The 27,984-nt window shown below is 40.1% G+C and overlaps 1 protein-coding gene across 4 annotated transcripts in view; it reads right to left on the bottom strand.

The window, feature by feature from the left end:
- Positions 1-21,874, bottom strand: part of GAK (cyclin G associated kinase) — an 84,332-nt gene extending 62,458 nt beyond the window's left edge. For all 4 annotated transcript variants that reach the window (XM_058166425.1, XM_058166426.1, XM_058166428.1 and 1 more), the window contains exons 1-2: positions 21,555-21,874; positions 642-703 (exon numbers count right to left, since the gene is read on the bottom strand). In XM_058166425.1, the coding sequence (XP_058022408.1) occupies positions 642-703; positions 21,555-21,696 (204 nt within the window). In that variant the 5' untranslated portion in view covers positions 21,697-21,874. The remainder of the gene's footprint in view (positions 1-641; positions 704-21,554) is intronic.
- Positions 21,875-27,984: the final 6,110 nt, after the last annotated feature.

Genomic DNA, 27,984 nt, shown 5'->3' with positions numbered 1-27,984 from the left:
CTCCAAAACATATGAAAGGCATCATAGTGGGCTAAAATTATAGTAAAAGAGATTACCAAGTACAAATTCTTAGGATTTGGAAGCCAAAAGCCACATATTTTATGTGTATTAATAAGTAGTCAATTCTGGAACTGATTTGTTCTTAACTGCTGTACTGGTAGTCCTCAATTTACAATCACAAATCAGCCCAGAATTTCTGTTGCTAAGTGAGAAATTTGTTAAGTGAGTTTTGGGCCATTTTACAACTTTTCTTGCCACATTTGTTAAACGAATCACCGCAGGTGTTAAATTAGCAACACGGTTGTTAAGTGAACCTGTTTTCCCCATTGACTTTGCTTGTCAGAATGTCACTATGATGAACACATGACCCCGGGACTCTGCAACCATCATAAATACGAACCAGTTGTCAAGCATCCGAATGTAAATCACCTGATCATGGGGACGCTGCAATGGTCATAAGTGTGAAAAATGGTCATAAGTCACTTTTTTCAGTGCCGTTGTAACTTTGAACGGTCACTTAATGAACTATTGTTATATCGAGGACTACCCAGTATTTGCTATTCACAGTGTCACCATCAATGGAGTCAAAAATAAAAAAAAAAATAGCAGAGGAATAAAATTCCGCAAAATAAGATAATTACCTTTAAAGCATAATCCTTCCCACTTCCAAGATCCTGAGCTTCGTATACAAAAGCGAAGCCACCTAAGAAGAAAATGAGATGATTAAAAACCTTTCCGGCCCAAACCGCAGAGACGACACAATGAGATCCACTCAAATCCAGATACTTATTTGGTTACACCTAATAGACAGAATCTTGCCAGACTAAAACTATAACTGTCTAACCCAGGGGTCTGCAAACTTGGCTCTTTTAAGACTTGTGGACTTCAACTCCCAGAGTTCCTCAGCCAGCTTTGCCAGCTGAGGAACTCTGGGAATTGAAGTCCACAAGTCTTAAAAGAGCCAAGTTTGCAGACCCCTGACCTAACCTAATACAGTAGTTATAGTAGTGGGACTCTAAGGTGTAGTCACTTTGAAACTTTCTTTCCCCTCCACCATTCAGTTCAAAACTGTGCAGTCTCTTGTCTGGGACCCACTCTGGAATATGCTGCCTCCTCCCTGGGAAGCCGCAGTGACATTCTCCCCAACCTTCTCCTTCCAGCACACATTTTACCACACAAACCTTAAACGTCAGCTTAGATAGGACAATACCAAAGCTGAAGCAATGCAAGAATACAGAATCCTTTATCCACAAGAGTAAGTGCGCCGTCTGTGCTTCCCAGATTGCTTCAGTTCCATTTAATAAGAATTTGAATTATACTTTTATTTATTTACAACAAACAAGCTCATTTTGAGTAATAAAAGAGGGGTTGATATAATCCCCTACAGCAAATGTTTTTCAACCCGTGGTAGGCGTACGACGGGTTGAAAAGCACTGTTAAAAAAGTGCAGCGGAGGGGATGAGCTGAAGTGGACTGTGGAAGAGTCAGCTGGAGCTGTGGTGTTGCCAGGGCTCTGCCGAGTGCCCAGGATCAGCACGTGGCTCCAGCTGATCAGCACTTCCAGGAGCAGCCTGCAGCCTTGGGGAAAGGAGTCAGCTGGAGCGGCACAGAAGAGAAAAAAGAGGAGGAGGGGAAGAAAGGAGAAGTGGTTTTGGTGGGGAATGGAGAGAAAGAAAAAGACAACAGGGAAAAACAAGAGGACAGAGAAAGAGAGACGGAAGAGAGGAGAGGCTTCTTTGATGCAAGCAGAGGGAGAGAAGGGGATAGAACAGTGCAAATATTAATGTCCAAGTTTCCCGTTAAAAGTGTGGTAAGTGAGTGCACAGATAGCCCTCAACCTACAACCACAATTGAGCCCAAAATTTATGTTGCTAAGCGAGAAATTTGTTAAACGAGTTTTGTCCCACTTTTCACCACTTTTCTGGCCACATTTGTAAAGTGAACCACTGCAGTTGTTAAATTAGCAACATGGTTTTTTAAAGTGAATCTTTGACTTTGCTTGTCAGAAGGTTGCAAAAGGGGATCATGTAACCCCCCCCAGGACGCAGCAAACATCATAAATGTTTATCAGCTGTCAAGCACCCGAATGTAAATCACCTGACCCTGAGGATGCTGCAACGGTCATAAGTGTGAAAAATGGTCATTATCACTTTTTTCAGTAACTTTTTTTTTCCAAGCAGAGTCATATGTACCATAGCTTCTTGCTCACCTTACCTGATGATTGTGGTGAGGAAGAAGCCCTGCATATTTTATTTATTTATTTATTATTTACATTTTTATACCGCCCTTCTCCGAAGACTCAGGGCGGTGTACAGCGGATAAAACAACAATAATCCAGAAAAATTTTAAAATACAGTACCAAATTTAAAAATCTAATTTAAACGCCGTGTGTTAAAAATAGTTAAATAAGAAAATTACAGAAAGATAAAAACCCCTGTTAAAAGCCCACTAAAAACCCACAATATTTAAAATCAATCAGGCCAGCCCCGCTTGGTGAAAAAAGAAGGTCTTGAGCTCGCGCTTAAAGGTCCGAAGATCAGGGAGAAGACGGAGTCCCACCGGCAGCTCGTTCCACAGAGCCGGGGCCCCCACAGAGAACGCTCTTCCCCTGGGGGCCACCAGCTGACATTGGTTGGCTGACGGCACCCTAAGGAGGCCCTCCCTGTGGGAGCGCACTGGACGCACCGGATGATGGGAGGTAACTCATAGGGCCGGGATATTTACGGGACCGCCTGCTGCTACCGGATACCTCTCACCGACCCGTGCGCTCTCACAGAGAGGGACTCCTCAGGGTGCCGTCGGCCAAACAGTGCCGGCTGGCGACACCCAGAGGAAGGGCCTTCTCTGTGGGGGCTCCCACCCTCTGGAACGAGCTTCCCCCAGGACTTCGCCAACTTCCTGACCTCCGAACCTTTCGCCGCGAGCTTAAGACACATCTATTTATTTGCGCAGGACTGGACTAGATTTTAAATTTGAATTGGTTTTAATGGGGATTTTATTATTTTTATTATCATCATTTTAATTACTCGGCCAATTATAATAAGTTTTTTAATGGATGTTTTTATTTGTATTTATATGTATATTTTTATCTGGTTGTTAACCGCCCTGAGTCCCTAGGGAGATAGGGCGGTATAAAAATACGAAAAATAAATAAATAAATAATAAATAAATAAACTGGCGGCAGCAGGCGGTCCAATAGATATCCCGGTCCCATGCCATGGAGCGCTTTAAAGGTGATGACCAACACCTTGAAGCGCACCCGGAAGACCACCGGCAACCAGTGCAGCCTGCGCAGGAGAGGTGTTACATGGGAGCTACGCGGTGCTCCCTCAATCCCCCGCGCGGCCGCATTCTGTACCAGTTGGAGCCTCCGGGTGCTCTTCAAGGGGAGCCCTAAATGTCAATTAAGACACTGAATAAAAGGGAGAATCAGCAAGACTGCTGATTGGACAATATTGGAAGAAAAAAAATTACCTACAATAGAAGAATGGATATTGAAAGTTATCAACTTGGCTGAAATGGCAAAAATCTCAGCCTTTTTGAAAGACAATACGCAGGAAAGATATTTAATTGAATGGAAAAAATGGATTGATTATTTACCAAATAGATATCAGATTAAGAGATATCAGATTGCCTTTGAATAATAAGGATGTATTATCTTAGAATGTTATGGGGGAGGTTAGGAAATGAAGACCCGGATGTGGTTAATTGGGTTGCAAGGGAAAATTTTAGTCTATGTTTGGCTTATGTGTAATAATACCTTGTGATTGACCTGGGAAGCCGGGGGGGGGAGGGGGGAAGGGATGGGGGAAGGGGGATTTTGAGGGGGGAAAAGGGGGAAAATGTTTGTTTTCTAAAACTTTTTCAATAAAAAATAAAAAATAAAAGGGAAAATATAAATCGAACAACTAAATGCTGCCATAATGACGAAGGACATCCAGTAAGTCAACATCATAAAACAAAATATACTGCGCAACACACAACTATGACCCAACCTATAAAACACGTAATAAATAATCGCCGACAAAACAATCCAAGGTATAAACCCAAACGTTTTCCAGAAAAGGGTTAAGAGGCCAATTGAAGGTTTCAAGCAAACCACCATGTGGTTGCTGACCGCACTTGATGTGAGCATGCAATCCTCAAACATGCTGTGCAGACCTAGGGAAGTCCTTTTGCTGAAAGACTTTGCACTCTCGTTTCGATATATGGATGACTAACCAGCATGTTTTCTAGCAGCAACAGCGAGTGTTTGAGGCCCTCTTAGAAGTTCAAGAAGACCAACCCTGGCTCCCCTAATCCTGTTCAATGACCCACTAACCATTCTCTGGATGTTGAGAGTATACAGTATGCGCCATTGTGTGTATAGAATGGTGTGCTATATTCACAAAAGAGCTCCAAGCAGTAGGAATATTATTTTGTGCCTGCAGTTAAGTACATCGCTTGCTACCGATTTGGCAAAACAAGTAGCTCTCAACTTTACGCGGAGAGTCTGCAATTCTTTAAAAGAGATACCCCAGGCATAACCAACAAAGGCTATGATTTGAGAAACATATATACGTTCATGAACAAGCTTGGCAAGACCTGTAGGGCCGCTTGTTATTATAGGCGTGTAATTTGTGCCCTCAGAAACCAATCGGATTGTTTAATGGTTGAATGAGAAATAAATTGCTCTCTGTAAAAGATTGCTTCTTGTTTAACAGGAAACCCTACGGCACTGAGTCATAGGCGTGAGTAGTTCCTTTGCAAACTGCGTGTTATTACTCTGTGCTTCATCTGAAAAACAGTTGCCTTGCTCCTCTACTTCCCATGTATACATTGCCTAGTGTGTAAATTAAAAAATAATTCAAAATTTTACTGATGCTCTGCTTTCAGCTGCCTGTATGTAGTTTTTGGATAGTTCGGTAGGTTTTAAGATAGAGCATAAAGAAGCTTACTCAAGGCTGGAAAACTGGAAATGGAAAACACTCCATATTTGGGGAAGGGGACAGACAGCAAGTTAGGATAGCCTGGCTGAAATAAGATTACCTATCTTCTTTCTTTCTCAAAGTTAACATGGGCTTAGCATACCATTTTCCTGCATTAATGCCTTGCATTATTTATTCTTCGCTTCGTGTTGTTTTAGCCAATCATTTTAGCGTAAACAGCTTCACGTAAAAGTGAGGTACAAAGAGGAAAAGCCAGGAGCACTAATGCTAATGTTAGGGGGGGGGGGTATGTGTGGGTGGGTGTGTGTTTTTGTGTGTGCTATTCATTTATATTTCATATTTCTAAAACGCCCATCTCCCACAATGAGGGGCTCTTTGAGAGGCTCTTTGTGTTGCAATTCACAAGTAGCAATTCACAAATGATAACTAAAAGGTCAAGAACAGGCAGCCATCTGAAAGATTTAATATGGATAAAAGGACATAAAACATATTTTTTTAATCTATCTCAAGCAGAGGAAGAACAAGTTAAGAGTATATGATAAAGTGGATTAAGAATGTTGGTTGCAATATACAGACGGATCAATGGGAAAATATATGGTTAAAAGGGGTGAAATTTACATTGTGTTACAATCTCAAAAAGAATGTTTATAAAACGATTTATTTTTGATACATGATGCCAGAGTAGTAATCTAGAACAGGGATCCCCAACCTTTCGGACCTCAGGGACCACTAAATTCATAATTTTAAATCCCGAAGACCACTAATATGAATTTTTAAAAAAAGATAAATAGTATTTAGTGCAATATAAAAAATGCAAATAATTTTTCTGCAGACCACCAACATTTTCTTACGGACCACTGGTTGGTGACCACTGATCTAGAATGTATAAAAGCACTTCAAATGTATGTTGGAAATGTGAGCAACACAAAGGGGCATTTTATCGTGTTTGGTGGCCATATAAAATAGCTAAATAATTTCACAGCATCACATCACACTCACGTTGGAAGCATCAAGGTGCTTCAGGGTTGAAAGAATTAGCGGTGATAGCTCTGTTGCTCGGCTGGGGCTCATTTCATGTCCCGGGCAGGAGCTGGAGCAAAGGACCAGAGCTCACCCCGCCCCATGGCAGCACTTGGGTCTCGAACTCGAGTTTGTTGCTTGTCAACTCAGTGTCCTAACCACATGAACCACCGTGCTCCCAAAATGTTTTAAATAAAATACATACTTTGATACAGAGGATTTTAAAGATCATTATTCAACTGAAGCCAGAACTTTCTTTTAGGATTAATAGATAAATAGTTAGTAAAAAAAAAAAACCATGGAAGGTTATTTCACATGTGATTACTATGGTGAGATTACTACATACACAGAGATGGAAAGATACAACGCTACCCACTATGAAGGAATGATTGATGAAGTTGACAGATTTTGCTGAAATGGATACACTCACATCTTTGATTAGAGAAAACTCATCTAAATTTAGAGATGACTGGAAGTCTCTTACGGATGTTTTGTTTAAAAAAAGGAAAAAATGAACGTGGTTTATGGCTCTGATTAGACAAGACAGATTATAGAAAGAATAAAATGTTGTAACTTTAGAGAGATAGGTTAAAATATATTTGTACTTATAACTGCTACGAAGAATACTGCAAACCATTTCTTTAGTTCTTTTTTCCTTTCTTTTGTTTCTTTTCAACTTTTTTTCATGCACTTTTTGCTTTTTCTTTGGTTTCTTTTTCATTTTTCTTCCTTACTTCATATTAGTTTCTATTAGTTTTCCTCTTGTTTAAAAGTTTCAATAAAGATCATACTAAAAACAGAACAAGCAGCCATTTGCTTGCAAGTTACCTGATCAACTGTTCCGCCTTTTCTAAAAAGAATGCATACATTCAAGGCTTGAATTTATCCTACTACCTCCTCCCTCAAAAACCTCTGCTTGGTAAAGCAAGCTGCTAGTTCAGATTAGCATCTTTTTTTTCAACAGAAAAAAAAAATATTGAATGCATGCAACAGAACAAATATTCCTAGAGAAACACAGCCTTACTCTTTGTCCTTGCATTCATTATATTAGATGTAGATTAGTTCATATTCTGTACATATTTCTGGGTACCATACTATATAGTAACTGAAGAGCTTAATGAGAGTAGGCACTTTCTTTCTTTCAGCAGTATTCCCTAGGGCCCAGTTAAAATTCAGACAATTCAAATGTTAGCTACAACATTATTTCTGAGGGAATACAGTAATACCCACCATGAGTGTTTGTTTTGCATCTGAGAAATTACCATATTCCTTCAAACTATAATATCAAGCACACTCATGCGTTTAAATATTTTCAGGGAGGGCTTATTTTCAGGGAAACAGTGTAATTTTATTTGGAATGTCATATTGGCACAGCTGGTGAAACCCCAACTCTGAAGGACCCAGGGTTTTCCCCACCCAAATCAAAACCCAAAGTTTTTGTCCCCCAGGTCACACGTCATCACATGGTCCAATCAGGTCACAGTACCAACTCCAGCTGGCTTTTGTCCACGCCCCTCCAACCCCTGGTAGAGCGTCCTTGGCTCCCACAGGAAAGAATGCTATTTTGGCTACACATACCCCAGTGTTCTGTCCCCCCTCAGGTTCTCACAGCTCCACACTGCCTTGCTGTGGCAGGCTGAAGATGCTCCCAAAATGGCTCCAGGGCTGACACTTGACTAATAAAGTATCCTATCCTATCCTATCCCACCCCATCCCATCCTATCGAAATTGAGTAATGTTTGGAAAAAAGAAACATTACTTGCCATGCTAATATTGTAGAACAGCTGTGTCAAACTGGCGGCCTGTGGGCCAGATGCATCACACACAGGCCACACCCACCCCAGCTCCATGAATGGGAAAAACATTGCAAAATGTCACATGATGACATGAGTTTCACAACGTGCTGTAGAAGCAAAAAACTAGTAAATGACTAGTTTATAAACACCTTAGAAATATGATCCTGCATTGTGATTCTCTTGTGTAGTTAACAATGTGGTTTTTAAGCAGAGCATGCAAATGGATAACCCTATCACATTTATTTGCAGCAGAGAACTTTGAACTCTCTAGTGTTCATATGTTTGACTGTAGTGGTTTGCTGTACAAGTAGTCCTTGACTTACAACAGTTCACTTGTGACATTTCTTATTCTTGTTCAGATTCTTTATCTAACGGAACAAACAAAGCAATTGCAAGACGCAGATATATATTTCCGCTATTTCAAGGTAATACTTTTCAAAAGTCAGCTCTCTAGGAAGCCATGATAAGGGCAAATGCACAGGAAGATTGCTTGCGACTACCGCAGTGAGAAAGAATGGCAGCTTATATATTTCAAGATGCTTAGAAAGAACAATAACGGTGTGCCCCAAAATATAAAACATATCTCATGAAGACAGAAGAGATGCAGAATATAGATCACTCCAGTTCTATGGGCTCATGCAGTGTTCTTTGATTATAATTCCTTTCCCCAATGATTACACACCTCCCATGCACTGGAATTTGGGTTAACCAATTTAATAAAACATGGCAGCAGCAAATGCATTGTTAATATAGGAAACTCACTGCAACAGCATGCAATGAGGACAGCCCCAACACCATGTAGCATTGGCCACAGTGATCATGCTCAAGGATTCACCTGGAATCAGATGGGGATTACAGGCAGTCCTCGACTTACAAGCACAATTGAGCCCAGGATGTATGCTCGTAAGTGAGAAATTTGTTAATGTGTTCTGCCCCGTTTTACGACTTTTCTTGCCACGTTTGGTAAGTGAATCACTGCAGTTGTTAAATTAGTGATACGGTTGTTAAGTGAATCGGGCTTCCCCATTGACTTTGCTTATCCGAAGGTTGGAAAAAATGATCCCATGATCCCGCAACTGCAACTGTCATAAATGTGAACCAGTTGTCAAGCCTCCAGATGTAAATCACGTGACCATGGGGACGTTGCAACGGTCATAAGTGTGAAAAATAGTGATAAGTCACTTTTTTCAGTGGTGTCGTAACTTTGAATGGTCACTAAATGAACTGTTGTAAAACAAGGACTACCTGTATTCAATTAGTGTTGTCTAATGTCTTAAGAGTGAACAGGATATCCCCACAGAGCATTCAAGGCTAGGAAGGCATCAGCTCATGGCTGGTGGGAAGTGATTAAATGAAGCGGTGAATATGTATCATTAGAGAGAAGGATAGGCTGGCTGGAGTAGCTGTTGATCAGATGGTTGCTTCACTGAAGGCTGGCATTACTGGATTGAGGGGGAATAAGGTTGCTGCTCATTGGCAAGTTGGCTAGAAATTACATTAGAGAAAGGTTCAGGAATTCCATGAAGGAGGATGAAGGTGAGATACAAACAACTACCGTATTTTTCGGAGTATAAGACGCACTTTTTCCCCTCCTAAAAGTGGCTGAAAATTTGGGTGCAATTTATAATCCAAATGTAACCCTTCGCGGTGCCCAAAATGGCTACCCAGAATAGCTGCTGCCTTTTCTTAGCCCTTCTGTGCTTTGCCTGCTTTAGTCACTGGAGCTCCCTCTGAGGATCAGCTGTGCTTTTGAAGCTGTTTTTCAGCCCCAATGCGAGCAAAGCAATCTTCCCTTTGCCTGCTTTTCTAATTGCTGCTCCCTCCGACAATCAGCTGTGCCCCAACCTCAAAACCAGCAAGCCAACTAATGTGCTGAAGCTGATGCCCCAACCAGCCCCAACCTCAAAACCAGCAAGCGAACTGATGTGCTGGGATTAGCCAGATGAATACTTGGTAGGCAGAATTTTCCCCCCCCCCCTATTTTCCTCCCCAAAAACTAAGGTGCGTCTTATGCTCTGAAAAATATGGTAAATGGCAGAGAAAAGCAAGATAAAGAGACTCTGGCCTGGTTATTAGGACAGCAAAATGGTGCCAGTGCCAAATGCCTCTATTCTGAAGTTTGGACCCAGACTGCTAGCACTCTTAGCTTCGTGTTGGCTGTTGATGAATATCAAAACACTAAGTAATAAGACCGTATTATTTTTCGTGACCTCACTGGGAATGAACCAGTGAACCTTGCATGCATGATTGAGAGAACTGGTTGAACAGGAGTGAGATGTTGTTCTGTCCAATTTGGGTTTCAGTTCCTTCAGCGGCTGTGACTTCAAAGCTGGAGGTGGGGCATAATGTTCCCGAGTTGTTTTTGGCTGTAAGCCTGGGCTGTGTTCCAAAGATGATTGGCTGCGAATGTCAGCGTTTGAAGATAAAGCTGGTGTATCAACCATCCTGCCAACTAACAGTAGCCCTTCCTGAATTCCTAGACCTTGTCACAGGGGAATGGTACTGGGGAACTTCGATTCTGAGGAAGTGGAAGTGAAAATTGGGAAGGCTCAGGAATTCACAGCCTTCATGGACCCGGCCTATGTAATTAACAAATCCACACTATTCTTTGTTATGGTTAGCTCACTGTCATGCTAATGACTGGCACCTGTGATCTCTGCAAAAGGGAGGAAGGGGAGGGGCGCTCAGCAAGCTACCTTATGGATCTGTTTTCAAAAGGGTCTAGGGCCCTGATGGTGAGCCTACTGCATGTGTGCCACAGGTGGCATGTGGAGCCGTATCTGTGGGCACATGTGTTGCCGTAGCTCAACTCCAGCACGCATGCACACACCAACCAGCTGATTTTTGGCCATTCAGGGCACACCGGAAGTCAGAAAACAGGCCATTTCCGGCTTCTGGAGGGGGGGTAGGCCGTTTTCGCCCTCCCCAGGCTCCTAGAAAGCCTCTGGAACCTAGGGAGGGCGAAAAATGGGCCTACCAGGGCCACCATGTCATCGTGTGCCAAGTGGGGGAAGCGTGGGACGCACTGAATTATGGGTGTGGGCACGCATGCGCGACCTCCCCCCCCAGCACTCCCTCCACTTTGGGCACAAGACAGCAAAAAGGTTAGCCATCACTGGTCTAGGGATTTTCCAGTTACATCGCAAGAGTTCTACCATGTGTCTCAGAGACTTCTGGAATTCATGAACAACAGCGTTGAATGTAATTGCTTGGGAGTTACCCCTCCTTGCTTGATCCCACAAGATGAAATACCTGAAGCGATGCCTGTAGCACCAATAAAGGAAAACAAGGAGTTTCACTGAACAGAGGCATGAACTCATCTTCAGGCCTATACTATGGCAACAAAAGTAGTAACATCGTTCTTTGCTCTTAGTACCTTGGTAGAATATTATCTACCCTCCCTACTGGACAAGACAACTTCCATGCAACCCACTGTGACCTTCTTGCTGGACTTTTGCAGATAAAGTTATTTAGATTTCAAAGCCATATGGACAGAAGCAAATGAGGAGGCTGGAATAACAATTTGAAAGCAATCTAGGAATTGGCACAGTTCTAGTATTAACCTCCTTGAAGGATACAGTGATACACCTGCTCCTGAACAAACTATCTGTCAATCTGGCAATTTTAGATGACCCGTTTAGTCTCCAATCTTCTCTTTTTAGAGAAGATTTTAGGAAAAATAACAGAGCATCAGAGGCAGGAGATTCTAGATAAATTGAACTATCTTATGTAAAGTAGTTTATCTGGATCTTTTTCAGTCAGAGTTTAGATTTGGGCATGGGATGGAAACAGCATTGGTCTCTTCATCAGGTCCTGGATGGAGACGGCATGGCCTTCCTGTGGTAGCATTTAGTACCATCACTTGTGGTGCTCTTCTGAGTTTCCCGTGAGAATTGGAGATACAGTAGATGGCATTGTTTTACAATGGTTCCGCTTCTTCCTGAGGAGGTGGCGCCAATCGATCATAGGGAAGCAGGAATGGTGAAGATGTTAAGTCACTCTTCTGTGGGGTACTACACAATGCTCAGTTATCTCTCTCCTGTTATTGAACATCTTTATGAAACCCCAAGGAATTGTTTATATGTGGAATGGGGGTACAGTACAATAGAGGCTCCCTTGACCTAAGACTCAGACGCCGGCAGACCTAAAAGGGAAACCTTTCTGTTTTACCTTTTTACAATTAATCTGCATATGATACTCCATGTGTACAATATCCCAGACTAGGCTAGAGATTAAATGGAAGTGACTCCCTTAATGATTACAAGGATGGAAGTGAAATAAACAACCTAAAGCTGAACCCCAGCAATAAAAAGATTTTATTTTTTTGGAAACCATTTAGCACAGTGTCTTTGTTAGGTCAAAACGACAATATGCTAGTTTAAAAGTTAAAAAAAAATGCTAGGGGAGGAGTGTTGAAAATATCCATTCAGTTGCATTTGGGCTATTCTTTCTAGAAGGTGGATACAGTATATTTATTACAGATTTCAACCACAGTTGGGCAGAATCTGAAGGTTTTTCCAACTCTTGAAAAAAGAGGCATCTATACCCTAGAGATGTGCACTTTTCATAAAGTTGTGAATTCTTTAAGTGACCAGCCAAGTTACTTGACAACATATATGTTTGAACTTCTTGACAACAATCCAGAATAGTCTCTGCTTACAGTCAGAGTCCAAATGCCAGACTCAGTTATAGAAGACAGTCCCATGTTTACATGCAGTGCTATTATTTTATCTGTTCTTCCACTGTAGTTCTTGAAGCACTGCATCAATTCGTAAAACTGAAATAACCTATCATTTAGGTATTAATTGGTACTCTTGACACATTTTAACAATTAGTGTCACATCCTCTGTAGGCTGAGCCTCTGTACATTAGCATAGAAATCATCCTTAAAACCTTAGGATAGATGGATGGATGGATGGATGGATTGATGTATATATATATATATATATATATATATATATATATATATATATATATATATATATATATATATATATATATATATATATATTTGTTTTCTGAGGTTTTCACGGGTGTTTGTATATAGGTCTTTGGTTGTTCGGGTTTTCTCCCGTGTAAAATGGATTCCAGAGAAATAAGATTACCAAACTAATCCAAAAAGAACCCCCCACTAAAATCCAAGACAGAGAACAAGAAAACGGCACAGCCCTCCTCCCATATATAAAAGGCACCACAGACAGAATCAGCAAGATCCTCCACAAACACAACATCAAGACAGCATTCTGCACAAACAGAAAAGTATCCACCATCCTAAGAAACCCCAAAGACAAAATTGAGTTAGAAAATCAAGGAGTATATGAAATCCCATGCACCGCCTGCCCCACCACATACATTGGACAAACCAACAGAAGAATAAGTGCACGATTGAAGAACACAAGAACTCATTCAAAAAGAGGAACCAACTTCTTCCTGGTCCAACACTTTAAAGTCACAGGACATGATATTGACTTTAAAAGACCAGAACTATCGCCAAAACTGAACACTTTAACAACAGAATAATCAGAGAAGCCATTGAGATAGAAAACGCCCACACAGCATGAACAAACGAGATGACACCTCCGCCTACCAGCCATTTGGAAACCCGCCTTATTGACAAACGAGTCCCTAACACGAGGAATGACACCAGACCCACACTCACAAGGTCCACACAGGATGTCACCACCGCACATCCACCCAGAAAGCAGACCCAAACCCACACTGATCATGAAGCACGACCAAGGACCAGAAGCCAGACCGCAGCTGCAACATTAGCCATTTCAAACCCCTCCAATCCATTCATGCAGCAGACCCACTATGAAGATGTAGCACGATCACAAAGCCAAACAACAGCTATGCAGCTCACCAGCTCAAATCCCCCTGCAGCACAGACCAGACTGAGCACAACCAAGCCCCCACCAATACAGGACACACCCCCATCCAATCAGAGCACAGAAAAAACCCCATCCAATCAGAGCACAGCCAAGCTCCCACCCAATCAGTTCAAACCCCACTAGCAGTTAAAAGGAAGAAACAGCTGCGATCACACATTGCTCCCAGAAGCACGAAGCTGAAGCCTGAAGATGATTTAATGAGACTTCAAAACGTCGCCAAGACACTTCCAATTTTACACGGAGAAAACCCGAACAACCAAAGACCTATATATATATATATATATATATATATATATATATATATATATATATATATATATATATATATATATATATATATATGGATGGATAGATGGATGGAGATATATATATATATATATGTTTATTTATTTATTTAAAATCTACCAACATATTTGCTACCTTTCTCTCTTAAAATTGTGAAAATTTCTACTTATCAATTACTGGTAGCAATAGATAATACTGTAGGTTTCCTGGGATAAACACACTATCTCCATCCATTGCAATTTAGCACTTTGGAAGAACTTTATAAACCATAAGGGTGGCATTTCTATCTATCTTAATTTATACTAGACTCTCAATTATTGTTTTCCAATGTATAAATTACGGTTTATTTTTAAAATAATTTTCAGAAAAGTAGTAAGTCAAAGCATATAATTGTGCCTACTACGGTTATAATGAAAACCACAATATTTCTCTATCACTCATCTAAGTTATATATATACACTGGTTTTAACAGGGGTTATGGTTATACATTACTTGCAAGGATTAGGGTTAGAGGCTGATTTGCAAACCATATCTACAACTAATTCACTTTTTTGTCATGACTAACATTAACCTAAGGCAGTGATGGCTAACCCTTTCCAGACCAAGTGCCCAAAGAGTGTGCATGCTCCCGCTCATGTGCCCCACCCCTGCACATGCGCGCACCCCGCATGCGCCCCGCTCTCATGCATGTGTGCATGTCCCCCGCGTGGCAGAGACCGAAAGACTAGTTGCCCAACCAGAGGCGCGCGCACATGTACGGCAGAGCTGAACTAGGGCGACGGCTCACATGCCCACAGAGAAGGTGCTGCGTGCCACCTATGGCACGTGTGCCATAGATTCGTCATCATGGACCGAAGGGAAAACAGAGAAAATCTGATATGATGAGAAGTTGCTGGGGAAAAAATGCACAAACCCCATAATTCATTGTGTACACAATATGTGTATTTATAACACAGTTAAGCTATAACTATGGTTAACAAAATGTAACATATGATTTCACACAACATGCTGAGCCAAAATAAACTCATTATAGTTTTACATGATGGGCTGGTTCATACTTTGCAGTGCTATAAAAAGTAACTTTTGACCTATTAACAGTTTTTTTAGTGTATTTTGTGCCTCAACTTTTCAAGCCAAGCAAAATCCAATGATGATCAGCATCCGAAAGTTGTAGGGAAAAAATTATATACTTCTGGTGTACCTCCATGTATTTAAAAAACATATAAAATTAAATTGAGGAGTAAAATTTTCATGTTACAAAGTCAAAGGAAGGATTCTTTTAAAAATTAAAACATTTTTGTATAATTTGTGGCTTATGTTTCTGTACATACAAAAAGCATTTTTAAAGTGGCTTGATAATACCACTAGGGTAATAGTGTGTACAACAAGACTATAGCAGATTACATTGTTCGTCCACATCTTATTTTTATTTTCTGCTTCAAAATTTGTCAATTACATTTATTTTTTACACATAACTCATAAACCACTACTACTCGATCAATCCACATGTTGAAATGTAACCAACACAGGTAAATGAATATTACAGTGCCATATAGTAGCATCTGTAGGAACAATCTTTATAATATTCATTCATATATCATGTTAATGTGGTTCAATTTTGTTTTAGTATGTTGTGCATCCATATGTGATTTGTACATCCATTGTGATTTGTAAACAATGACAAAGACCTTAGTGTACACCCCAGCCAATTGTTTTGTATTCATTAAACATTAAACTTGTTGGAAGACCTGAAAGACAGGATTAGAAATAGATCATCATGGAGAAAATCTATCTAGGTGGATGCCAAGAATTGGCACCAAGTTGATAGCATATAATCAATCAATCATGAAACATGATTAAGCATCACTATTCAATACAATATATAAACTAATTCAAATAAAAAGTGTTATTATTTTAAATCCATCAGAGGATTAATTTTTTTTTTGTTTACATTTATACCCCGCCCTTCTCCGAAGACTCAGGGCGGCTTACAATGTATAAGGCAATAGTCTCATTCTATTTGTATATTTTTTTACAAAGTCAACTTATTGCCCCCCCAACAATCTGGGTCCTCATTTTACCTACCTTATAAAGGGTGGAAGGCTGAGTCAACCTTGGGCCGGGCTCGAACCTGCAGTAATTGCAGGCTCTGTGTTCTAATAACAGGCTTCTCTACTGCCTGAGCTATCCCGGCCTAATCTTTCCCCTGTCCTGGAATATTAGAAGCATTAAATTCCTACACAGGACTTTTGACGAAGCAGTAGTGACTGAAGATAGCTCTGCTGAGAACAGAACTAATCATGGTGGCAGGACATGGAGCTAGCAAATAGATCAGCTCCTTGGAATTAAGCTTAATGTGAACCGCTCCAATCTTGATTGCAGAAAATATGACTTCAGTAACAGAGTTGTTAATGCCTGGAATGCACTACCAGACTCTGTGGTCTCTTCCCCAAATCCTCAAAGCTTTAACCAAAGACTTTCTACTATTGACCTCACTCCATTCCTAAGACGTCTGTAAGGGTGTGCATAAGAGCACCAACGTGCCTACCGTTCCTGTCCTAATGTTCCTTTTGATTGTATCCAATTTCGTATAGTTATTACATACTTATACTTATATATATGCTTATATATTGTATAGTTATTTCATGCTTCTGCTTATATATACTGTTGTGACAAATAAATAAAATAAAATAAATAAATAAAAAATAAAATAGAATTCCTCCCTGGGTTAAAGGAGATGATCTGGGATTGTCCACATGTACTCCATACAGTGGGTCCCCACAAGGAGACTAATACACCAATCTCTCTGGTGAGTTTTAGAGCTCTGGAAGCTGATCGAAACCCAATTTTGCTGAAGTTTGGTACCTTCAAAAATACACTGGGTTTGCATATGCTTTTTCTTAATCACTTCTGGAAATTGCTTAATAGCTTTTGGATAGCAAGAACTGTCAAAAAGACAAAGTTTCATTACAGCAGGTGAATGAATCCTTAACAAAACAATTTTAATGAAAGTTTAAGGACTTTTAAAAATTCTAATTATAGGGTAAAAAGCAAAAGGGTGATTAGGGCTCTGATTGTGGAATGTTATAAATGGACTAAGTGGTTAGATTTTGAAATTAATTACAAACAAGCTTCCTGTTTAAAATGCAATTAAAAAAATGTGTTCACTAAGTGTAAGAAATATTCCCATGAGAAAATATTCTGGATTAGAGAAAAGCATAGGACTAGAAGGAACCAGAAAGAATTAAAGATTATAATTAAAAGATAAGAGACCCACTAGTATAGAAGAAAAATATTTAAATTTGGGGAAATTTTAAAGATATTTGGGGGCAATGCAATCAGAGGTTACCCTTAAGATTGCATGCCACTATAAAAAGGATTTAAAATATGTGATGGAAGAGGATAAATGAGTGGTGGATGTGGATTTAAAAATGACAAGCTACAAGAATGGTATAAAAAAAGATGTTACACTGGATATACAAATGAAACCAGTTGATGTCTTCATAATTAAAATGGACATACAAATAATAAAACAGAAAAATTACTTGGACAACATTCTTATCTTGGACTTTCAAAGGAGATATGTTAAATTTATGAAGGAGTTCCTGAGAAAAAGGCAAAGAAAAAATGAAAAGAAATACACTTTTGGGATACTATTTAAAGGGATTAAAGAGCAAGATTTTTAAAAACAAAAGGAAAGAATATAAAGTTGGCTTAGTTGATCAAAGTTAAAATACATATGCTGTTGTTTCTGGTAATTTTTAATGGATTTTCTAGACTAGGTCTGAATGATGATATTTTAAAGATTGCTTTATATAAAAGATAAGATATGGAAAGAAGAAATTTTTATGTTATATTTTCAAATAAGTAAAGGAACACAAAATTGGTTTCTTAAGGTTAAAATACAAACATACACACATAACTTTTTCCAAGTCTTAATGAATTTTTGCTGATGAGGCTTTAACATTTGTCTTTAGATAAGAGATGAGATATGAGATGAAAAGATTTTCTGTTTTATCAGAGAAGATGATAAGTTATTGAAATTGTACTTGTCTTGATGAAGGGAAAAATCAGTTTCTTATATACTTTTCTTTTTTCTTCCTTTTTATTTTTTCCTCTGCATTTTTTCTTTTTGCCTTAATTTGTAGGAAACTAGTTTGTATTTTTCCTTAGTCTTTTAATCTTTCTATCTGTAAAACTCAGTAACAATTATTATTTTTAAAAAACAAAACTCCTACATGGCAGAGCATGTAAACAGTAAATTAATATCCTGATGAAAACAGTCCACTCTACCAATAATTCTTAAAAAGAAAATAAATCAAAGGAGCTTTTGTATTAAGGCATAAAAATTTGACCTATTAATAGAGATTTCTTTGTATTGCTTTAAGAATTACACAAATATATGTAACCAGATCTATTATATGTTAAAATTCATCTCATTTTGAAATATTATCATTCAAGATATGAAAATGTTCTGGCTGAGATTACGTATCATATTCATGTGTAGTTTATTTAACCATAGTTGATTGAATTCAAATAAATATCTGGATCTGTCCAGTATACAAAGCCATAAACCATATTTTACAAGTCACCGTAACCTGGTACACACAATATGCTAAGCAAAAACCAAATAAATCACCTTATGGGATAGTTGATGCTGGACAAAGCACAACTGAACAAAGATATCAGCCAACATTTTGCCATATTTCAGATAAAATCTAGAAGGGTGCATTTCAGCTCTAAGAGTTGGATCCTAGAACAATGTGATCATTTGCTCTGCTTTATTTTTGGAATGGGCAAATCATGCAGGTACACTAGCACTCCAGTTTACTAAGCCTCACTTCCACAACCTCTCCAGTGACTATGCATTTTCTAATGCCCTAAAAATGTATACAATGACAATTAAAATTCTTCAGTTTTAACAGCAGGGTGGTTGAAAAAATAATAATTCTCGAGAAAAGAATGCTTGAAAGCTCAAGACCTCACCAAAATAAATATTTAGTGTAAGAACAGAAAATTTACACTACATTCAACTTTATTCTCTTTCACTTTAGCCCAAGGCAGGGATTGTATCTCTTTATCAACAAAGGACTTTATTAATTAAGTCCTGCAACACAGCATAAATATTGTCCATATATTCAAATGATTTCTGGATGATATCCCCCCCAACTATATTAAAGTGCTCATCTGAGACTTGCTTAACAGGTTGAATGGGGCAATTTTTCTGGAGTGGAACAGCATATCCAATGAGGGATGGAGGTAAGAAATCAGAACTTTGGTTTGGACATATGAGTCACCATGGTACCTTCCCTTTCAATATCTTTAATAGTTAACTTCACCAAACTCCATTAACTTTATGCTTAAGGATTTGGTTCACATGAAACAATATACTTTCACAGGAAAAGCTTCACAAATCTAGTAAATCTATCCTCAAATGAACAGTAACACTAACAGCACAGGTTACACCTTTGAATCTTATCCTGTAGACCGGGGTAGTCAACCTTTTTATACTTACTGCCCACTTTTGTATCTCTGTTAGTAGTAAAATTTTCTAACCGCCCATCGGTTCCACGGTAATGGTGATTTATAAAGTAGGGAAGTAACTTTACTTTATAAAATTTATAAAGCAGAATTACAGCAAGTTAAAGCATATAATAATAATTACTTACCAAATACTTTATGTCGGACTTTCGCTAAGTTTGGCAGAATAAATCTTTATAAAACAACTTACTGTAGTTAAATCTATCTTTTTATTTATACTTTGCATACATAGAAGCATAAATTATGAAAACCTAATGAAAATGTTTTTAAATAATGCTATGATATTTTTTTTTAAAGTCAATTAAATTAAAAAAAAAGGAAAGTGCTTCAGTATCGGACAAAACCCCTACCGCCCACCATGAAAGCTGGAACGCCCACTAGTGGGCGGTAAGGACCAGGTTGACTACCACTGCTGTAGACCAAAGAATACTTTAGATTCCAATGGCAGTTTTTTGAGTAGTAAAAAATTAAAAGCAAAAGAGAGTCATGAGTATAACTTTCCCCAAAAGATGGGGGAGGGAGGAGAAGGAAAGAAAAATCTTTTTTAAAAGAATATTGGAAAGGGAAAGCACTTCCTAAGATGATTACGTTAGGCAAAAAGCAATATGCCTTAAACCTAAATATTACATTTGTTAAGATGTACAGTATACAGACTAGCCAGACAAATATGAAGTTATCAAATATGACAGAGATGAAGGTGGAAGAATTAATTAAACCTGTCGTAAAATCTCTACTAAGGAGATTTATAGTTATTCCCAAGAAATCTAGAATAACAGAGCTATACAGTACTCTGTGATGACATGATTTCAACTAGGGACAAAATACAAGTACGAATGTGACATTCGCTGCCATCAAAGTTTGGGAAAATACATAACTGATCATTTGCCAGTGTTACCTATGTAACATCCATACATATGTTTAGAAACTTCAACATGCAGTTACGCTTGCAGTTACACAATACCATGCCCAGTTCACCAGGAATATATGTTTGAAATGGTTCTGAATGTTAGTCCTTTGGAACCAAATATCCTGTTATATAGCCATACAGATGTAAATATATTTGGAAACTCTTGCATGCTGAGACTTCTGGCATCTTGTAAATCCTCCATCTGCTATAGCCTCCATTTCCGGGTTGATTCCTCTTTATTGTACTTATTTCATGGGAACAAATGAGGAAATCTCTTCCCAGAAACATTACTGTGAATATGTTCAGGCAGCATTGTGAGACACAGCAAAATTGCCTTTGCTAAATTTTAGACCTTGAACTGATCTTAAAAGGATCCAATGCACAAAAGTCACATGCCTAAAATGGATAACTCTTCAGATAGCTATGGAAAAAGCAATAACATCTTACTGACAATGGAACTTGAAAAATCCTAAATGGAAAAAAAAAAAGGTCACTCATATCTGCCAAATCACAATACCTTAAGACCAAATCAGTATCTGACAAAGGCTATTATTTTATTTACTCCTGCTCCTTCCCCTTTAATCACAGCTTGTTAAGAAACATTTATTAATACCCTGGCATCTCTTGCCAGGAAGACTCCCTCCCATAAATGTCACACCTGTCCAAAAAAAAAAATGCTCCTGCTGGCCTTGCTACACTCTTAAAGGCCCTTCTTCCGCCTTCCTTTTCTTCCTAATGTCTCTTGACAAATGTAAGAATTCACATTCTCTCTTTCTCACACACACACACACAAACACACCAAGGCCAAATTTCTTTCCCATTCCTATACAATGCCAGAGGGGTTTATTTGATGTAAAAAAAAACCTCATTCGTTAAAAAATAATAAAAATGGAAAAGCGGGGTTAAAAAAAAAATACTGAATTCTTCTCATATTGGGGATTATTAGCATCCTGGTTCCTAGGGATGCCTTATTATGTGGTCTGTTTCCTGGAACTGAAATGGAAAAGGCAGAAGGAGGAAAAAGGGAAGGAGAGAGAGAGAAAAAAAGAGAGAGAGAGAGAAAGATTGGAGAGGGAAGGAGGAAGAAGAAGGTGAAAGCCACCTGACCACACCGGTTCGCGCCCTTCCCCGCGATCTGGGGGGACTTGAAGGGCACCCCAGCCGGAGCTCCCTCCGCCCCACGCACCTTCGGCGATGACCTTCTTGATCCGCAGCTTCATGTCGCCCATCTCCACCACCTGCCCCACGAAATCGTTTTGATCCCGGCTGGCGGCTCCTAAAGAGCCGGGCCCGGCCAAGAACTCCAACGCCGACTGCAACAGCGACATGGCGGCTCAAGCCGGGACTGATGGGGGGTCGAACGCCCGGCGGGAGGTGGGTGGGAGAGCGCCGGCCGAACGCGGCCGGTTCCGCCTGACGCCGCCAATTATACCCTTGCTGAGCCCGCCGTACTCGCCCGCTCCTCCAGTCCGCACCGAACCCACTTCCGCCAACGTTGTTCGTCAGAGCAGGAAGCCGGGGCCCCGCCCACTTTCTCGGATTGCCCCGCCCCTCCCGCCCCCGCCAGCCGTTCGCAAAGAGGTAAGTGAAGACGAGAATCTCTGTACTTCGGGTGCCTCATCGAAAGTTGTTTTCAGTCGAAGGGCAACGTCGCTTTTGAACTTTGGCCCTTCCCGAACGGCGAAAAGGTTTTAATGGGAGCAGCAAGCCGTCCCGCTGCTCTTTGTTTCTTAGCACGGGCATTGCATTTGGACTCGGAAGCAAGAAATTCAACTTTACTTTAGGCCTGCGTATACTATGCATATCCAGACACTCAAAGCGGATTATATTTTTATATTATTTCTCCGCTCACCTTTTAGTTTGAGAAAGCTTAACAGTGGACTATATAGAATTGTCTTGTGCCAATTTGGCAGGACTGTTTGTAGGGGGTTGATATAGAGATAGCTAGATAGATAGATAGATAGATAGATACATAGTTTCCCAAAACTTCAACCAAAAACTGTCTACTATTGACCTCACCCCATTCCTAAGAGGACTATAAGGGGCGTGCATATGAGCACAAAAGTGCCTACCGTTCCTGTCCTATTGTTTCCTTTCATTATGATAGATATGATAGACAGACAGACAGACAGATAGATAGATAGATATACACACACACATTTGATCTTTGTATTCCAGATTGGGTGGGGGTTAAAAAAAACCACGAAGTAAAAAACATTCTGTCTTTGCTCTCATAAAACACAACTATTGTCAAAGTAGGAAAAAGTTGGGGGTTTTCCGTTGTCTTCTCTAGCAAGCGATTCCTTTCACAAAAGTTGTTAACAAGCATTAGCGAAACCATTGAAAGCCCTTATGGCAGATGCCTACTTTCGGGCCACGCCCACTAAGGGCTTCGTCCCGCCCTGCCCAACGTTCTAAGCCCCGCCTTCTTCTTTTTCCTCCGCCGCCTCCTCCCGCCCCTCTCTCTTTCCGGTGTGCTGGTCCACTTCTTATCTCTCCTGCCTGCTGGTCGGAATGTTCGGCGCGCCCACGTCGGCTTCCGTGAAGTTGCTTGGACCCTTGTGACGTCATTCCCATGGGTTTCGGCACTCAGAGAACTGTTGCAATTGATGCCTCCCTTACCTGGTTTTCTTCGAAAGGAGGGAGGCTCATACGCGACGTACGTTACGCATAGGATACAGTAACTTCAACCAGAATAAACTTAAGGTTTCACCTGTTTCCTTGTCTGTTAACTGGCTTCACCCAACGCTAGTCTAGACTGAAACAAGATTTGGCTAGGTCGGAGATGGCTTATTAATGTGTCTTGCAAATACTGTCATGGTTTTGTTCTTAGTACAGGATCAAGATTTAGAGCTTCCCGTGGCTGATGCTAGTACTGACATTTAAGCGCAAAATGGGCAGATTTTACTCAGGATATTAAGATGTGGGGGGAGTGTAGATTGTCAGCTAAACAGACTAGGGTTGGTTCAGCAGTTCTGTTTTGTACAGTCCCAGTTAAGGTGGTTAGGTGAGTCCCAGACAGCTGCAATGTCTCAGGATCATGGGATTACCTTTTGCGACCTTCTGCTTCTCCATTGAGTTTGCTTGTTGGAAGCCAGCAGAGAAAGTTGCAAATGGTTGTGGGAGCTTCATTGCTGGAAGCTTTCAAGAAGAGACTGGACTGCCATCTGTCAGAAATGGACTAGATCACTGGTAGTCAACCTGGTCCCTACTGCCCACTAGTGGGTGTTCCAGCTTTCATGGTGGGGCGGTAGGGTTTTTTTCCGATACTGAAGCACTTTCCTTTTTTTTAATTTAATTGACTTTTTAAAAAAATTTCATAGCATTATATAAAAATATTTTCATTAGGTTTTCATCAAATTCCCCGTGACAATTTAAATTTCTGAAAATATACTATTTCTATCGCCCACGTATAAGTTTAGTTCACGTTATGTAAGTGAAACTAAATGGCGCTATAGTGCGACCGCAAACAAAAGAGCCTCTTCCCAGAATAGCTCACGCATCTCCCCCCATACCACCCAGCTGGAACAGACAAGCAGAGCTGGTAGCAGGTGCCCCCCCCCAAACCCAATCCACGATGTGCGAGAGGCATACGCAGACTACGATACATGGCACATTACTGTGGAGCCGGTGGGCGGTTAGAAAATTTTACTACTAACAGAGATACAAAAGTGGGCAGTAGGTATAAAAAGATTGACTACCCCCGGTGTAGGATCTCCTGCTTAGGGGGAGGGGCGTTTGGACTGATCCCTTCCAATTCTGTTAGTCTGAATCTGAATCTGGTAATCATGTGACGGTAGGACACTGCAACAACACCTTAATTGCAAGCCCTTTGTCAAGGGTCCAAATCATGGACATGTTATCACTGGGGTACTGTGACAGCCACAGCTAATCAGGACCCATTGTAAATCCCCCTTGTTCAGCAATATCATCACTTCAAACGGTTGCTGAACCAGCAGATCTTAAGCAAGGACCATCCTCACCCAAACTAAAGGCAATCTGTATTTTAGCAGTTCTATAGGATGCCTTAAGAGAATCTTGCTATGCTGGTCTTGAGGAAGCTAGTTGATCAGCTGACATTTCAAGCTGACATTTCAGCTGACATTTCCCAGGCTCCCATGACATCTCTCACATTTTTCTAAATCTGGCTCAATATATGCAGGCCCAAGCAAAATTAGAATCCATGTAAACAAAATAGAGAAAGGATTTCTTTCGCTACAATGTCATTGAATCCCCCGTTCAACAGAAAAGGGAAATCCAGTTTAGTGTAATGGTTAAGGCTAGGCTACTCCCATCTGAGACATAAAGCAGATAGTCCTCAACATACAACCACAATTGAGCCCAAAATTCCTGTTGCTAAGTGAGACAGTGAAGTGATTTTTGCCCTATTTTATGATCTTTCTTGCCACAATTGTTAGGTGAGTCACTGGAATTGTTAGTTTGTCAGAAAGTCGCAAACGGCAACCGTCATAAAAATATGAGCCAGTTGCCAAGCATCTGAATTTTAATCACATGACCATGGAGATGCTGCAATGGCCATATGTGTGAAAAAACAGAAGTCACTTTTTTCAGTGCTGTTGTAACTTTGAACAGTCACTAAATGAACCGTTGTAAGCTGAGGGATAATTGTATCTACATTGGTTTCTACAAGTCAACGTTGACTCCCGGCTACTTCCTAGACTAGTCCCTGCAGTTTACCTTGAAGGATTTTGGAAGTGGTTTACCTCTACCTGCCTGCTAGGAATGAAAGAGAGTGACTTATCCAAAGTCAACCAGTTGGCTACATATGTAAAGTATATATATGAATCTGTGTGTGTGTGTGTGTGTGTGTGTGTGTGTGTGTGTAAGAAGAGTACTGCAGCAAGAACAGCTTCACTATGCAGCTGCTCTAATTTTGCATTTCTATATCCAAATCCTAGAATTAACATGATTATAACAATAAAGTACCCTTCACATATGGCATAAAACAGAGGTGGGTTTCAGCAGGTTCTGACCAGTTCTGGAGAACCAGTAGCGGAAATTTTGAGTAGTTTGGAGAACCGGTAGTAAAAGTCTGACTGGCCCTGCCCGCATCTATTCTCTGCCTCAGCAGATCGGGAAGAAATGGGGATTTTTGCAGTAACCTTCCCCTGGAGTGGGGTGGGAATGGCGATTTTACAGTATCCTTCCCCTGTCACACCCATCAAGCCATGCCCACCAAGCCATGCCACGCCCACCAAGCCACACCCACAGAACCGGTTGTAAAAAAAATTTGAAACCCACCACTGGTATAAAATCAAAAATCAGTTCATCAAATTTTCTTTGAATTTGATAGCATCTCAGTAAAGAAATATTAACACTAACACCAACACAACAAGGAAGTATTGACAACAGTGCTTTGGGGTAGGACCAAATAGCTATATGTCCATAATAATTTAAAACAAATGTTAATTAGAACTTTGAGATAAATAAGAGTTAATTGGAACAGTCAAATATGTTAAACCCCTAATGAAATATATGGTCTCTAAATGTATGGTCTTTTAAAACCATCAAATTTTCACAAAAGCTAACTTTAAAAAGATTTTGACTTCTGAGCCCATATGATATGAAAAATCAAAGTTAAGGTAAGAAAGCTCATTCATAACTTCTTATTGAGAATCTGGATTTGTATGCCATGCTATGTCTAACTGTAATCTAGCATTATCTGATGCTAGATTAAAGTAGAAAATCTCAATTTCAATTTCTTTAGGGAAAAAAAAACCTTAGATGTGAAAGGTGAAGCAATGAAGGTTGGCTATATTTGAGCATCAGGATCCAGATAGCCTTCCAGAGTTAGCCTGTGATAAAATGGCCCAACAATAAGTTTTTAAAAATAAGTAAACGCAGCCAAATCCTCCCAAAGTGGAAAATTGGGGAATCTTAAAGCAATACTTTTAGTTTCTTTCTTCCTGAGAGTTATTTCTAGAACAAAGAATCCCATAGAAAGAATTAAAACAGGTAGACTCAAAAGAAAAAAGGCAGGTCACAAAAGAGATTTATCTTCACTATTTTATTTACTTTTATTTTTCATGTTTTGCTGTAAATTGTAAAATGCCATGGTTTAGTTTTGTAGCAGATTATAAATACTGTATAAAATGTTCATTGTACCCTCATTATATTAATCTATTACTTTTCCTTGTAACTCCCACTTGAACAAATCAGATTTGCAGATGATACCAGTTTGGGGGGAAGAGCTAACACTCTTAGAATAGGGGTGTCAAACTCAAGGCCCACAGGGTTGACCTGGAAACATCAAAGGATCAGCCCACGATGCCTCTGCTAGGGAAAATGGAGCTCGGCAGAGCCACTGGCCTCCTGCAACCCTATGCCAGCGAAAACAGGTTTTTCGCTGGCAGAGGGTTGCAGGAGGCCATCGCAGTCGAAAACAGAGCATGTGAGGGCTGCGGGCGGCCCTCCTGAGCTCTATTTTCTCTGGCAGAGGGTTGCAGGAGGCCGTCGCAGCCAAAAACAGAGCATGTGAGGCAGTGGTGAAAATCAATTCTTTTTACTATTGGTTCTCTGGGTGTGGCTTGGTGGGCGTGGTAGGGGAAGGATACTGTAAAATCTCCATTCCCTCCCTACTCCAGAGGAAGGTTACTGCAAAATCTCCATTCCCACCCCACTCTGAGGCCAGCCAGAGGTGGTATTTGCCAATTCTCTGAACTTCCCAAAAATTCTCCAGAACCTGTCAAAACCTGCTGGATTTCACCCCTGATGTGAGGGCTGCAGGCAGCCCTCCTGAGCTCTGTTTTTGCTGGCAGAGGGTTGCAGGACACTGTCACAGTCAAAAAGAGTTTTCACTGGCAGAGCGTTCGGGCCACCACAGGCACCCCTACACGAGTGTTGTTGACGTCTTTTGTAAAGTATAGTGATAAAAGTATCAGATTGACAACATCAGTTTTAGTAGTTAGGTTAATTTAGAAAGCCTTCTAGCCTTATACAGTCTTGCCTTTGAATTACAATGGAATCCTATATAGGTCTGCATACATATAAAACCCACTGAATTTAATGGAGCTTACACTCAAATAAGGTAGTGCAGTTTTAATATCACGTTATGTGCTTTGGAAAATGAAGGCTCTGCAATGGCCTCCAGACCTCCATCGTACCAAATCAAATGTTAAATTATCCCCTAGACTTTAGTTTCTGTATCATCTCCACTCTCTCAGAGGAGACAGCCTGCTTGATTTTATGATATTGCTGCTCCAAGGTTATAAACACAGTGCAAGTCTTGTAATTTAATCCTGTGAAGTTAGTAGTAAATTACAGTCCAAGGTAACTCACTATATAGTCGTTGCAGGTACAAAACATTCTTATTTCCACCGACATTCTTGGAAATAGTATCTGAGATATATACCTGTCTCTTTAGAAATTTGACACATGAAATTCAGAGACATGTGGAATGCTCAGTTAGCACATTAACATAATAAATTAAAATTGTTAAACAGGTTCTTAACAGTATCATTTTATGCTGTGATTAAAATATATTCATTTCATACCCATAAGGTATGTCCTATACAAAGGAAACTAAAGGAGACTTCCTTCCTTTTCTTCTTTCTTTCTTTCTTTCTTTCTCTCTCTCTCTCTCTCTCTCCCCCCCC

The sequence above is a fragment of the Ahaetulla prasina genome, chromosome 2 (assembly GCF_028640845.1).
Source record: "Ahaetulla prasina isolate Xishuangbanna chromosome 2, ASM2864084v1, whole genome shotgun sequence".
In the NCBI taxonomy this organism is placed as follows: Eukaryota; Metazoa; Chordata; class Lepidosauria; order Squamata; family Colubridae; genus Ahaetulla; species Ahaetulla prasina.
Note: the sequence above shows the minus strand (reverse complement) of the source record. Positions and strands in the feature narration are given on the sequence as shown.